Genomic DNA, 15,660 nt, shown 5'->3' on the forward strand with positions numbered 1-15,660 from the left:
CCTTTGGGCATGAAAACTCTTAGATGGCATCAAGCAAAAAAAATCCTAGTAAATATGAACTGTCATCTGACACCCTAAGTGCCGCTGCATACTTTCACAAGCAGCGCTAACGTGAGTGGACAGTCTTACAAGTATGGTCCTTCTCAACCTAAAAATTATGTGGCCTAAAGGCTTCTCGGGAGAGGGAGGAGTGGGAATCAAATCTGTTTGATGCAGATACATGGTGCTTTGCTTCTTGGGATCAGACGCTCAGACAAATCCGTTCCTAGCTATTTTAATGATGTAATGGAAAAAAATTATGGAAAACCAAGGCTATTCAGTCATTAGAAGAATTGACTTACATGCTACCTCCTGCCAGGCGCTAAAAAAAAAGGCATGCAGATTATTTGGCAAGTTGGAACAGTCTGTGAAATACAACAGGAGAAGCTACCTCTTTGCAAATGGTATCTAGAAAAAGTTCAGGTTCAGTAGCTGTCACGTATTGCCTAAGTTCCTGCCAGTTAGTCCTGTCTGGACTTAGGCCACCAATTGGTGCCAGGCTCTTCCAATTAGGGGGCAAAAAAGGCTACTCATAGTTTTGATCAAATGAGGTGACTGGACATTGTCCAGAGGGGGAAGCCTATGTAGCTGTGTGAGAATTTCAAGAACAGCTTTGTCCTATTCCCAGTCCCAGCAACTCATGCAAAAGCCACAACATGAACAAAATCATCATCTAATTCAGACTGCAGTGTTGCAATGCACTTCCCATCCTATTTCTAGCCTCAGAATCTGGGACAAGGAGAGCAGAGCCCTATCTGAAACATCTAACTAAATTTCTAGTAGAAGTTTGTCTTCAAACCATTCCCATTTTACTATCCTCTAGCAATTTTTATGTTTGCATATGGAGGGCAGTCTATTTCTTTTCCCATCTTCAGTCATTACTGTTTAAACTTACATGTGTTCCCAGGGTCTCTTTCCAGTATCATTGTGGAAATAATACTTGGCTTTAGGGAAGGAAATTCATTTATCTCTTCCTGGCCAATTCTTCTGAAAGGGTTTCTGTACAAAGCAAACACAGAGGGTGATACAGTTCCTATTATGTCCTTGATTCAAACAGATACATGATGCCAGTGAAGTCAATCATAGGCCTATGCTGAGGAGAATACTATCAGGTATAAAGTCTCATCTTAGAAGAATGTTAACGGAATGTGAAGTTTGTCATAAGGAAAACAAGTGGTGTCGCAGGAAAATCCAAGTCTTACTGGATCCTATTGGGAATTCTGATCTCAAACACAGGCATGCTTCAGTGATCCAATTGAGATAATTTCCACAGCTAGGATAATTCAGGTCTGCTTTCCTAAATTACAGATTGTGTTAAATATACTTTGACACAGTGGTCATACTCTGTGGCTGGTGGGTCCAGTTCTGTTCCCAAGCTGCAACCAGGCTGAAATATCCATTGTAATGGATCTGTGGGTCTTATTGCTCAAAGAAAGGAAATTTTCAAGTAAGCATGAATACAGTTTCCTGTTCTGGTAAGATGACAGTGGTGCTGGGTAACTAATGAAATTCTGTAATAAGCAGTAAAAGGGGAGGGCAGAATATAGTAGGTAATGTCATGTTAACCTGGAGGGAATGTAAAAACTTTAGCATTGACAATTACAGTTAAAGATTTACTTAATGCTTGTTTTTGATAAATATTTATTTTACTTACAGTTGAGAATCGAGTTCGTCCATTAGTATTGGTGGTTAAGAAGTGGGCAAGTTTTCGTGACATAAATGATGCCAGTCGTGGTACTTTAAGCAGCTATAGTCTTGTGTTGATGGTTTTACACTATTTACAAAGTAAGTATTTTTTCAGCTTTTAGAATTGTCACTTTTAAAGTTGTATTTTCCTAGTTTTCCTTTTTTTAATATTAAGATCTTAAGTAACATGATAGACGTGGCTGAGGATAAAGTGAAAAAGGTTCTTTTTCTTTAGTGTTTCCTCCTATGTGGTGAGGATGGACCTGTTCTCTGGAGGCAGACTAATTTTCAGTAAAAATGTGCTTAGAGGACCTTGTATTGCTACAAAATAAACTCAAGCCCAATTTAATATTTTCACTTTACAAGAGGTAGACTTTGGTTAACTGCTCCGCTTTCAGTTTATTTTAGTGTTCAGGAAATTTCTTCAAGGTATCCCAAGGGGGACCTGTGTGCTGTTGGGTGGCCTCCTCTGTGTTCTGATTTCCCAGGACCTGAACAACTGGGACACAATGAATTCCTGCAAACAGAGCTTAAGTTCATGAGAGCTTCCTTGCTACTGACTTTTCATTAAGTGACTGGTATGTCCAGTGATCATAAGCTGCTGGGGTCCCTAAATGTCCACAGTCTCATCTTTTTTGTAGTTTATGTATTGTAATATTGAATTTGTGTCTGTATTTGGTAAGTCCCAGGGCTGCTGAGTTGAAGCTCCTTGTTGCAAATTCAGGGGAATGGTGCAGCCCAGAGACTGCTTCTGTAAACATAAGATGGAACTGCATGCCCATGTTCCCCCCTCTCCTCCCGTGTACTCTTGAATTGCTCTGTTACGTTAGAAAAATTCCTCTACATCGTATCATAAATTGTCCTGCCTGCTTAGGAACATAGAAATAGATACTCTATCAAATCAGTGGTCCAGCTAGTTCAGTGTCCTGTGCCCCAACTGTGGTCAGTAGCAGATGTTTTAGAGGATGGCGCAAGAGGTGTACAATTATGAAGTAACTTGCCTACAGAGGAAGTTTCTTTGTAGCCCCTGACACTTAGAGGCTGATTTATTCCTCGAAGCATGAAGGTTTGTATTCCTTCCAATTAATCTTTTCTATTGTAACTCTGTGTTCTTGTTATCTATATAAATACCAATCCTTTTTCTAATTCTACCAAGCTCTTGGCCACAGATACCTTGCTGCACTGAATTCTACGTGCAAATTCTGTGTGTATGTTTAAGCTTTCCTTTTATCAGTTTGCTGCCTTTCATTTTGCTTAGTTTTCCTTTTCTGCAGGTAGGAAGATAGACATGGCTCTATTTATTTGCTTTGGCATAGTTTTCTTGGCCTTGATGTCTGATATCCACCCTAAAATATATAGCTAACTACTTGCTAAAATGTCTCAAGGATCATGTGATACCATGATTTCTCTGCTAGGTTTGCAAGCTTTTTACAACAATTTGGAAGATAACTAAAAATACAGTTAACCAGGCTGATGGCTCTGACTATTGTAGCAAGGCAACATCTATAAGCATAGGAATTAAAAGGTATATGTCATTCTGTGACTAGTTAGGTTGGGGTTACTTCTCAATTCTATCCTGCTGAGACTGTGTAGATATTCCTAATGTAACAGTCATTATGGTATCTAGACACCAAATGTAAGAGTTAGTCTGTATTGTCTTATAATGAGTATATTCTTGGTCTGGTTGTCTCCTGTAGGCTCCTTTGGGGAGATGTCTATGGAAGGAAAGAAGAGTTGCTAACCAAAATGTTGCTAAGTCTGTTTTTCGTGACTCAGAAACCATATGCTAGGAGGTGGAGTGTTTCCAGAATAGTTTCTTGCTCCTTCCATGCTTTAAAAAAAAAAAGACTATATTGTTTGCTTGTAACTGGCTGAAATGGATGTAAGTCATTCAAGGAGCCAATTAATAAAAGGCATAATTGGAAAGTTAATCAATGAGGTCTTTGTCAGTCCTGGCCATCAGGTTCCAAATAAGAAAGCTGAAGTGTGAGCAAGAGGAAAAAGAAGCATCTTCCAAGAGTTCTGAGAACCATTTAATAGTCTTTAAAATTGATTTGGCCCAAAAGTTCATAAACCATTTGATGTGATCAGCAGTAAACTTTCAGTGCAAGTGGGCATCCTCACTTGAAGATAGATTGCAAGGGCTTCACTTTTTTTGTTGAATATTTGTAGTACAGTAGCACAGTTCCTGATTCACATTGGGGAACTTTTTGTAGTAGGTGTTGTACAAAACCACAGATACACACACTCCCTGGTCTGAAAAGCTAACTGTCTATGAAGACAAGCGTTCTGCAAATGGTAGGGAAGAGGGGTACAATGAAATTCCTAGTTTCTGTATATATATATTTTGCAGTGATAATACTACTTGTGAGCAGGTGATAATTGCACAACATCCTTGTGAAAACCACTGTATTTGTTTGTGGGAAACTATTAGGAATTTAATGTGTGATTTGCTGTCTCCTAATATTACTAAGCAGTTGAAAATTAGTTGGAGAAGCAGCACCATGTGATCAGCCAGCTCCTAAGGAGCACCAGCAATTCCACGGACCATTGTTTGGGAGCCTTTTAGCTATGTTAGATCAACCTAAAAAGGTTAATGGGGGATGTGCCTCTGGATATATGCACAGTTGCCACTGGTTGTATTCCTAATGTTTTATTTCTGCAAGGTTAACTAGCACACAACCACTGATCATGCATTTGGTAGGAGGCTAAAGGAAACCGCTTATCTTCTCTAATTTTATACTTTACCTACAAAAATCCTAGTGAGGTATAGGGGAAGAAGAAAGGAAAAACAAATGTTTCATTTACCAGTGAAGTTGAGTCTATCTTTCCTCTGTTCTGTTTCTTTTTTCACTTCTCCCTTACCCACCTAGGGTGACCAGATAGCAAGTGTGAAAAATCGGAATGGGGGTGGGAGGTAATAGGCCTATATAAGACAAAGCCCTGAATATTGAGACTGTCCCTATAAAATCAGGACATCTGGTCACCCTATGCCCATCGTGCTACTGTGGAAATCTTTTGCGCTATGGCTTGAGTTTATTTTATAGGTACACACATTTTTTGAGCTTTAACCTTCCTACAGGTACAGGTCCATCTGCACTGTATTGTAGGAAAAGAGGAACTCAAATGGCAAGTGTGATTACTTTATCAGTAACATTTTCCCCCTTAATAGCCTTAGTCTCTTGATGTATGATGTAGACTCAGATGAAAATACCTTGAGCACTCAGAAGGCTCAGATTTTGCTTCCTTTCCTGTCAATATGACAGAATATTGGGAAATCTCCAAGATGTCATAGAAATAAGATAGGTTCTTCATATCCCCAGATGCCCACAAACAAAGGAAAACCTGAGCATTAAAACAGCTGTGATCATATTCTTAGCAACCCCATTAGTTGTAGTATTCTTTCTGTAAATATGAAGGTCCTATTGCTGAGAATTCTGAAGGTCTAATTCTCAGTTTGGAAAAACAAAGGATATTTGAACAAATGTTCCCCTGTAAGACCCAGTTTTGAGTTCTAGATGCTTTTAGTTATCATTCTGTCTAAGGAATGGTATAGGCCAGCTGTTTTAAAAACATGCTGATGGAGTGACATTATAGCTTTAGTGAAAGAAGGAGCTAACTTACCAGATCTGCAGCTGCTAATAAATATTGAGTGAGATACAAATGTTAAATGGAAAATCAACTTTTTTGTTTTTTTCCCTCTCTTATGTTTAACACCATCTGAGCTGGAAGATAAATATTAGCCCCATTATTTTTGGTCTGTTTTGTCGTCTGTCCCTCCTCCTCCTCCTCCCCTCCCTCCCCCCCACTGCTACCTCTGGGTTTTATGAAAGTTAAAATTATCTCTGTTTGTTTGTTAGTGCACTAACATCACCAGTGTCCACATGGCTTTGGGATGCTGCTAGCTGTGTAGTAAAGGGACAAGCAACACAGAACATAATCTTTCAAGGGATTTTGTCAGCAATAGATACTGAATATGTGGGATGTCTTTTATTTTTAATTACTTTTGGTGACCTAACATGACAGATTTTATATTTAAAGAACTGTGTACTTATCTAGCATCTGGAAGACATCCCATGCCATGTTATCATCATGTTAGGGTAAATCCAAGTACTTGAGTTAAATTGTGATTATACTTTTGGGAGTCTAAATAATATTGGCCTACAATAATGAATTAACATAAATTTTAAAATGCAGTGTCCAACTGACATAGAAGTCTTCATATGTTTATTTTACAAATAGCAATATGTTGGTAATATCTTCACTTAAGTGAATAACTTTCATATTGTAGGATATACAATAATTATATAACATTTACGTAGGTAACTTTTAATTTCACAAAGTACATGAAAGTGAAATTCAGAATAAATGCGTCTATCATGGATTTTTAGTCCACACCTTTGGTGTAACTGATATGATATTGTTTTCTGTGAATTATGTGAATCACAGCAACTTTAAACTTTTTTTTTTTATAGCCCTACCTGAACCCATCCTTCCATCCCTCCAAAAAAATTACCCAGTAAGTGTTTCTTATAAATTATTATTACATCATATTTTGTGTATAAAACTGATTATATACAATATTAATGTGATTAGTTTAAAATTTAAAAATAGCCTATGGGCGTGGTCATTGGAACACTGAACGCCGTTTCATTTGTGTTCAGAGGGTTATCTGCTGATTCGGACCATTCCTTTGTTACTATAAATGATTTCAGTTACATACAAGATCAGTTTTCAACACAAGTTCCGAAAATGTGCTGTATTGTTAATGGGAGCTGCACACCAAATTCACCATGTACTGTGCTGAAAATTTATCTGCTGCATATATTAGTCTGGTGTAACATTCCACTTGCTATTTCTTAACTTCCCACAGAGCTTTCATTCTTGTTGTTTGTCATCAGCAGGAAAGGCCAGGGAGAGAGCCAACTGCCTGGCTGTTGAGTCATTTGGATCCTCCATTTGATCAAATTTTTAGACCAGCAGGGAACAAACATTGCATATTTAATATGGATGATTGTGAGAGACCTTCCCATAAAGTTTGGTTTCAGTTCCACCAGTGTTTTCTGTGTGTTTGGACACTTACTGGTATGCCCAGGCAGTGTCAAACTGATTTCCTGTGGGACTACTGGGTCCATGCTGTTGGATACCTTTTTAGAATCAGGGCCTAAATTGGTGACTCTTTAACTGCATGCTTCCTGTCCTTTTACAAATGATCAATTGGAAAAGAAAAGGAAGAAGTTCTTGAGTGCCTATACTTTGTATTTGAATTGTTCAGAGACATTCCTTATTCCTTCCTTATTCAGTTTTCTTCTTGTGTATCACCTTTTTCATATTTCTCCCAAACATCTCTTTTCTCTTCCCTCTGCATCTTCATATTCCTTGCTCCTCATTTCTCTCTCATATTTCATATAACTCCTCTCTCTCTCTCTTCTCTTAGTCTATTTATGCTTTATTATGTTACTGATAATGACAGGTAGCTGTCCTGATTGTGCTGAATCAACCCTTCCGAAAACCAGGCTTGCTACCATCACACGCTGACAGAAAGAGCTGCTTTCAAAACTGCTGATTCTTTACAGCAGAGAGAAATAATAATATCCAGCTTTCATATAGCAGCTTTTATCCATAGTAGTCCAATGTGAGCCATTACACACAGTTAAAATTAACAAGAAACAGTGGGAATCTTTGAAATAGAATTGTAAATTCTGAGTTTTGTATATTATACTTATTCCATTGACCCTGCTTGCTCGGTAGATACAGTAAGTCTTTAAAGATATATTTTATTTTTACTTAGTGTTTTTATTCTTTAGAAAAACGTTACGTATTTAGATCTTTCCGTCTCTCCTTCTCTCAAGATACACTTTTTTGATATTGCAGATATTTACATCTGCAGTTTCTTATAATTTTTGTAAATGTCATTGTCTCTATATTTAAATGTAACTGAACTTGTCTACAGATTTCAACATTTTATGTCATTTAACTAAATTTCATATGAATTGCAATATTTATAAGTTGTTTGTACAGCATATATTTTTGAGGGTCACTGACTCCTGCAATTTGTTCCTTATAAAAAAATAATTTGAACATGTTTCTATTGTGCAGTGTTGGTCTCAGGATGTTAGAGAGAAAAGGTGGATGAGATAATATCTTTTCTTGCACCAGCTTCTGTTGATGAGAGAGAGAAGCTGTCGAGTTTACACAGATCTGAAGAAGAGCTCTGTGCAAGCTTAAAAACTTGTCTCTCACCAACAGAAGTTGGTCCAATAAAAGATATTACTTTACCCACAGTGTTTATCAAGTTTACTCGAACACTTACAAAATGCAGGAGTTCTCATTGTGGACTTGCCAAAGTGGTAGGACTTTTCTAGGAAAACATACAGGAACCGGCACACTCTGTTTTCGGAATTCATCTGTTTAATCTGAGGGCATTGTAGATTTTTTTTTTTAACTGTATTCGAGTGACATCAATTTCACAGATAGGCATCTGCATTTGAGGTGGCAGTGTAGATATTGTATGGTTAATAGTCGTTACGTATATTCTTTGTGGATTAATTTATGGCTCTATAGCACCATAATATGCAATAATATTTTAATCAAAATCTTATATTAAAGTAGTAAAAATGTTGGTTTCTACAGTATGCTAGAAAATAGCAAGTATATTGCTGGCTCCACCTTCTCCAGTAGGAATGTAGTTATTTAAGTATTAAACTATTGATTTGAAAATTGTAATTTCTACACTTTAGATAAACTACAAATTAGAATGAAAATAAGGAACACTCGAGAATAAACTTAAACTCAGTTAGGATGCTCAAGTGCATTTTACGTTAATGTCATCAGTAAAAGCACAGGAAATGTGCTAGTTGTAGAAACATCAACATGTAAAGAAACTCACATATATTACTTTATGTTCACAGTCACACATAACACTATATATCTGTTCATTATGATAGTGTTTGTCAATGCAACTTGTTCCCTTCCAAAACAAACCTACACCATTCCAGTTATTGAAAATCAAATATATTGCTTTAACTTGACTTGGAAATACTCTTAGGGCTTTGAGAACTGTCTAATCAAACTTACAGGTAATACATGAAGAAATAAGTGCTTTTTGAATAGGAAGTAATAAAGACCAGATTTTCTGCATCAGTTTAGCCCCTTTTGTGTTGTCACAATTCAAAGGGGATGGAGAGCAACCAGATCCGCCCTCCTGTAGAATTCATTGGCATGGGGGAGTCTGCAGCTGGCAGAGAGCTGACATTTGCACCTCCCAGTTTTGGGGGAGTGCGGGGTCATATAACGCATGGAGTTGTGGTCTGGCACTTCCAGGTTGTCAGGCAGCCCTTTCTGGGGTATAGTCAGATGCATAAATTAGAGCAGCCCTGAAGTTTCCCCTTAGGCTCCTTTAATCTGCCTTTGGGCTGGCATCGTACTTGCCACTGAATCAGGTAGCTATTAGTGGCTACTTCGTTTTAACTCCCTCTCTCCTTCCAGCTGCACCTTTTGAAAAGGTATGTAAAGTAATACCCAAAGATGGGTAGATTCTACACTGATGTTACATTTTAGATTTTTAAAGGAAAAAAATTACATGGCCAGAGTTACCTTCTGTAAATTGCTTTTGAGTAATTAGATGTGGAGAGTATTTGGTGAAGATTTGTACTCCCTTCCAATAAGACATGTAGAATAAAAATATATATGGTTGTGAAGATAGGTATGTTTATTTGAGGAAATGTTAGCGTCCAAGCCTGTAGCCAGCCAAATCAAAGTTAGGAGGCTGTGAGAAGTTGGCGGGAGCACTAAAAAGGGCTATAGGGTCCTTGACAAGAACACTTAGAAGTAACAGGTGAAATTTTGTGTGTTTTAGAAGACTGTCAAACACTTCAAAGCAAAAAGTTCATTGTGGGCTGGGAAAAGTATATTTGGAGTTCTTCACTAAATTTGGTAAATTAGGGTCTGTTAGAATGCCAGTGAATGAGTGCAAAGCCCAACAAAACAGCAATGCCTCCCTCAGCACTTCTGTGTGTGTCCCATCAGATGCATAAGGAAATGAAGTGTATAAAAATAGTGAAGAGGTCGGAACCAGCTTAGTTTAAAAAGAGGGACTGAAGGAAGGGAGCAAATTCACTCCCTCATGCATAAGAACAGTGGTCTTTCCTGTTCACCTCTCATTCACAACCAGATCTCTCAATTCCCTAACCACCTCCTAAAGAATCATAGCTCCTAGTATTCAAATGCAAATAAAACTTTTGTGTACATTTTTTGTGTGAAGCTGTAGCTCTTCAGGTTTGTTTTAAAGTCAGATCCTGTTTCTCCTTTTTTTTATAGGCCGAATATGGTGAAGATACAGAAAGCAGAGAGGGAGCTATTACAATGGTTCCATGTCCTCTGCTTTGGAGAGTGGAAAGTGAAGTTTTAAAAACAAAAACCTTTTCAGTGCTGAGCCAGTTAAGGGATGCTGCGGGAGTGAGCTCAGGTGTTTGTGCCACTTAACTGTCTCTATAGTTATCTATCTATCTTAAGTATTTATATAGCACCCATTATCTGCACCTCACTGTCTTTAAATTATCCTCATAATCCTGCCAAAGTAAGGAAGTACTATTATCTCATTTGTCAAATGGGAGAACTGAGGTTCAGAGAGGCTAGTTGACTTTCCCCAGCTTTTACAGGAAGTCTGTGGTAGAGCAGGTTTCCCAAGGCTCAGGATAGGTTCCTTACCACTGGACCATCCTAGCTTGGGACACAGTCCTTTCTGGTATGCTTGTGTTTCTTTTTTGGTGGGAAATTTCCATTTAAAAGAGCCCACAACAGTTAATCAGCCTGTCCCCCTAATCTTTTTCTTCTTCCTTCCTGCTCCCCATACCCAACTCCATTTGTATGGTTCTGTTTGTTCCCTGAAATCCACTTTTATGCCCCTTGGAATCCTGCACCATCTCCCACTATGCCACCCTCTCTGATCTCTTCCCTTGCAATCCCTGAGTGGCTGTCTGTCTGTCCCCCAATCGCATGCATTTTCTTCCTCATTAATGTGATATTTTAGATATCTTTTTCCTTTCCTCATCAGTCAGTTGTAAGTGCAAACTAGTTAAGAAACTGAAGTTATCCATAACTGTATTCAGTGTGAGCTTGGTTCTCCATCCGTAAAATGGGAATAATAGTACTTCTCTACTTTGCAGGGGTGTTGTGAGGATAAATATTTTAAAGACTGATTGGCTCTCAGATACTATGGTGATGAGCGCTATATAAGTAACTTAGATAAATAGTCCCTATCCTGAAGAGCTTCCAGTATAATTAGGTATGATAATGGGTGGGAGAAAGGGACTATAATACTTGCCTGTTTTACAGAAGGGGAGTTGAGGCATGGAGAAGTTTAAGTGACTTGCAGAACTGTAACACATCCTTGTGAGAGCAGTAGAGATGGGGAAAGCTACAGTGAAGGGCTGACTAAAGGTTGTCATCATGGATCAGGTGAGGAAGCAGGCTGAGGAGCGCAGCTGGTGAGCTCCTCCTCCGCACTGTTTCTCTGCCTGTGCTAAAGTGGTTTGTGCTATAGAGAAGACACTTGTGTTGGCTTCTCTTAGCATAAATTGAAATAGTGATAATGAATAATCATCATTTTATTTTTTAATAATATGTTATGTTGGAGATTTAGATCTATGGACGTGAATTTGAAAATGTGACAGCAAAGATATTGATCTAGAAGGAGATGAAGAAAATTTCTAGAGGGAGACACTTTAATTTGTTAAATTCTAAGTTAATGAATAGATGTACGTGTAACTTTACTGAAAATTCAGTTGTTTCCTTAAGTGTTGTGAGATTGTGATACACACTATTTTCAAATATACAGAGACATAATTCTCCCTCCGAGTGCAGATGTCATAATTCAACCTTAGCTATAGGGTCAATACCAATGCCACCATAATTAAAGAAATAGTATTAGCAGTCCTACTAGATAATAGGAAGCACTGTACTATAGTACCACATAATATATAGTTTTGCTAATATTATACGAATATGATACAAAAATTTGACTTGGTTGCTATATTATTGCTTTCTAGAATTGTTTATATCGGCATTCTTGTTGGTAGCTCTGTGTACAAAATAGTTTTTCAAGCATATTACCTGTTTAAATATCTTGATTTAGTCTCGTTATTATATTAGATCATGCATGTAACTTCCAAATCATCAAACAGGCAATTGATAGTCTAGCAAAATAGAGTGGCTATCTATAGCTTTGTCTAAGCACAAATTGGTACTCTGCACCAGACCCGTGGAAGGAATAGATAAGCAGCACACTGCTTTATGTGGGCACATTCCACTTTTTGACTACCTGCTGCGAGAAATTCACTAAAGATAGGGTGATCCTACTTCAGTATCAATCTGTTGCAATTCTTTATTGCACAGCAGCATCATAACTATATCTCTTTAGCTTCAGGTTGAACCCTAAATAAAGGACATACCCAAAGGGAGGGCAAGGGAAGAGATGTTTTAAAATGACAAGTTGGAGGAGTTTGTTTTCCCTAACTTTTAATGGCAAAACATTAGGAAGATATACTCTAGCTGTGTAAGAGGTGATGGCTTCAAGTCTCCAGGGCCTGATGAAATACATCCTAGAACGCTCAAGGAGCTGACTGAGGAGGTATCTAAGGGTATGTCTACACTGCGCAGTGAAGTATATTATTTTAAATCGACTTTCACCTGCTGAAGTTTAGAAGTCGCAGGAGCGTGATCACACCATGCTCGTGTTGGGGGATTGCGTCCCCACTAGCTGTGCTTTGATTGATAATCAAAGCAGTGCACAGTGGGTAGCTATCGCACAGTGCAACTAGACAGACTCTTTTGGGAAGGTTGTCATCCTCCCATGATGCAATGTACTCCCTCCCCCCTTTCCTTCTTGTCCCATTCCAAACAAACACGATTGCCTTTCATGACATTTTTTCAAACTCTTCACTCTGCCACGCGCACACCGTTGCCAGTGAAGCATGGAGCCTGCTCAGCTCTGCACTATCATTGTGAGCATCACAAACACCTCATGACTTATCCTGCATGCTTTCTAGGCTGAGACAGGAGCCGCAGCATGGAAAATTTTGATGTTACTGAGGCCGCCCTGCAACAAACCATAGAGCAAAACAATTCCCATTTGCTGCAGGCTGTCATGCAGCATCTTCAGTCGGTGGAGCGGCGGTTCTGGTCCTGGGAAACAAACACTGACTGGTGGGATTGCATCGTTATGAAGGTGTGGGATGATCAGTGGCTGCAGAACTTCTGTATGCGAAAGGCCTCTTTTATTAAACTTTGCGCAGAGCTGTCCCCAGCCCTGAAGCGCATGAATACTCGCTTGAGACCTGCTCTGACAGTGGAGAAGTGAGTGACCATCGTTCTGTAGAAGCTAGCAACCCCAGACTGCTACTGGTCAGTTGGGAATCAATTCGGAGTCGGGAAATATACCGTGGGAGCTACTGTGATGCAAATGTGTCAGGCCATTAATAGACTTCTGCTAAGAAGGGTAGTGACTTTGGGAAACGTGCAGGATGTAGTGGATGGATTTGCTGCAATGGGGTTCTCAAACTGTGCGGGGATGATAGATGGCACGCATATCCCAATCTTAGCACCGGACCACCTTGCTACAGAGTACATAAACCGGAAGGGATACTTCTCAATGGTGTTGCAGGTCCTTGTGGATCACAAGGGACATTTCACTGACATCGATGTGGCATGGTTTGGAAAGGTGCATGATGTGCGCATCTTTAGGAACTCAGGTCTCCTCAAAAAGATGCAGGCGGGAACTTTCTTCCCTAACCAAAAAATAAATATTGGGGATGTTGAAATGCCAAAAGTGATCCTGGGGGAACCTGCCTACCCTTGCTCCCCTGGCTAATAAAGCCATACACCGGGTACCTGGACAGCGAGAAGGAGCATTTCAATAATAGGCCCAGCAAGTGCAGAATGGTGGTGGAATGTGCATTTGGCCACTTAAAGGGAAGATGGTGCAGCTTGCTTACTAGGTTAGACCTCAGTGAATGCAATATCCCAACTGTTATCTCTGCCTACTGTGTGCTCCATAATGTTTGTGAAACAAAGGGGGAAAAGTTCCCCCAGGGTTGGGTCATGGAGGCAGATAGCATAGCACTGGAATCTGGCTGCTTAACATCTGCCAGCCTAAGAGCCAACCGCGGAGCACTGCTCCTCAGGGAAGCATTGAAAACCCATTTTTTGAATGAACCGGAGTAATGTATGTTTCTGTCAGTGCTGTGCCTTCTGTTCCTATCCCGCATCCTTGCACCATTGGCCCCCCTCTCCTTTTCCCGCCGGCAATCCCCAAGCTGTCCATGAATAAAGGGAAATGTTTTTTAAAGCAGTAAAGTTTTATTCGTGAGCAGTTGCAGTGGGGGGAAAGTAAGATAATTTAACATTCTCATAAGGCTGCTTGGGCAGCCAGTGCAAAGTGTGACTGTGCAAACAGCAAATCACGCACATTCCTAGTTCTTAAAGGGACCATCGTTTCTTTCTGCTCGCCTCCACTGGCCTGGAGTGCAGCATGTACTGCATCCCGCGCTGCATCCCGCGCAACCTCCTCCTAGAGCACTTGGGAGTGGGGGCTGGGAAACAGCTTGTTGGCTGAGCATTTTGCAAGGGCCGCAGAGGGAGTCTGTCCTGCTGCTGCTTTTCCTGGAGTTCTACCAGATGCCTCAGCATGTCAGACTCATCCCTCATAATATGCAATATCTCCTGTTGCATTGCCCGCTCCTGCGCTGATTTTCTTTGTTCCATGTCCATTTTAAGTTTTTCTGACAAGGACATCCTCCAGGCTCTGAGCTCTGTGTCAGCAGTCGCGGAGGTGTTCATTAGTTCATTGAACATGTTATCCTGAGGTGTTTTTTTCCAATTCCTAATCTGGGAAAGGCGCTCTGCAGGAGTAGAAGATGGGGTGAAGGCTGAGGTATCCACTGTAAGGCAAGCAAAGCACAAAGTTGCCATTGTTAGCTGACACCATTGAGTAAAAGAAATATTACAGTGTAAAAAGAACTCCCTGTCATATCCACAAGGCAAAGCCAGACCCGCATACCAATCTGTACCTATTGCATGGGTTGGAGTGCCATTCCAGACATGGTAAGTAAGGGGCCCTTGCATCCATTACAGGGAAGTCTGTATAGCACTAAATTCCCCAATCCACACATAACCATGGATCATTGGGCTCCCCTTTACCATCCCAAAAACCAGTTTGGGAGGAGGTGGTCAAAACGGATTGGAGGAGGGTGTAGGTGAAGTGTCACTGGAAGGAAGAAAAAAAAAGGGGGGGGGCACCAGTTCTCAGACCCATATTGCCCATGCCAACAATTTCATAGCTAGGAATTGTCTGTGTAGGGACCCAGGGACACCGTCCATGGCAGGGGAATAACACGCAGTGACTATATTGGTTGGGAACTTGTGCCATCTTCCCTAGGTGACCATGTGTGATATCAGTCTTCTGAGGGTAACGCAGGCGGAAAGGGAAGATTTCCTGCAAGCATAGGGCAGAGGCCTGGCCTTTATGCTGCTATGCTGTGTTCTGCAATGATGTGTGCTCATTTAATAGCAGAGTGGCGTGGAGAAGTGTCCTACCATGGCAGAAGAAATAAGGCTGTCTCCCCCAGAAATCTGCAAAGGATTGCATGAGTACCTACATGAAAGTTTCCTGGCGATATCCATGGAGGATTCTCGGAGCATCCCTGTGCACATAAATAGTCTGTTCAGGGGGTAACCCTCTGCTGAAGTTTACCAACCTCCAATAAGACCATCCCCACAAAATCACAAACTCCTTTTTTCCCAAAAATAAGCTGGACTGGGGGACATGACCAGAGAAATGCGATTTGCTACACATACTCACCAGATGTGCCTTCCCCGGCATCTCGGTCTGTAACGCTGTCCTGTTTCCAGCTGTGCTGTTCTGGGTTATCAAACAGG

At 40.2% G+C, this 15,660-nt stretch overlaps 1 protein-coding gene across 3 annotated transcripts in view; it reads left to right on the forward strand.

The window, feature by feature from the left end:
• The window catches only part of TENT2 (terminal nucleotidyltransferase 2), a 62,082-nt gene that overhangs the window by 21,843 nt on the left and 24,579 nt on the right, over positions 1–15,660 (forward strand). For all 3 annotated transcript variants that reach the window (XM_067568510.1, XM_067568512.1, XM_067568511.1), the window contains 2 exons: positions 1,696–1,824; positions 6,201–6,244. In XM_067568510.1, the coding sequence (XP_067424611.1) occupies positions 1,696–1,824; positions 6,201–6,244 (173 nt within the window). The remainder of the gene's footprint in view (positions 1–1,695; positions 1,825–6,200; positions 6,245–15,660) is intronic.

This window comes from Emydura macquarii, unplaced genomic scaffold, assembly GCF_026122565.2.
Source record: "Emydura macquarii macquarii isolate MOO-44397 ecotype Brisbane River unplaced genomic scaffold, CSIRO-AGI_Emac_v2 contig_2897, whole genome shotgun sequence".
Taxonomy (NCBI): domain Eukaryota; kingdom Metazoa; phylum Chordata; order Testudines; family Chelidae; genus Emydura; species Emydura macquarii.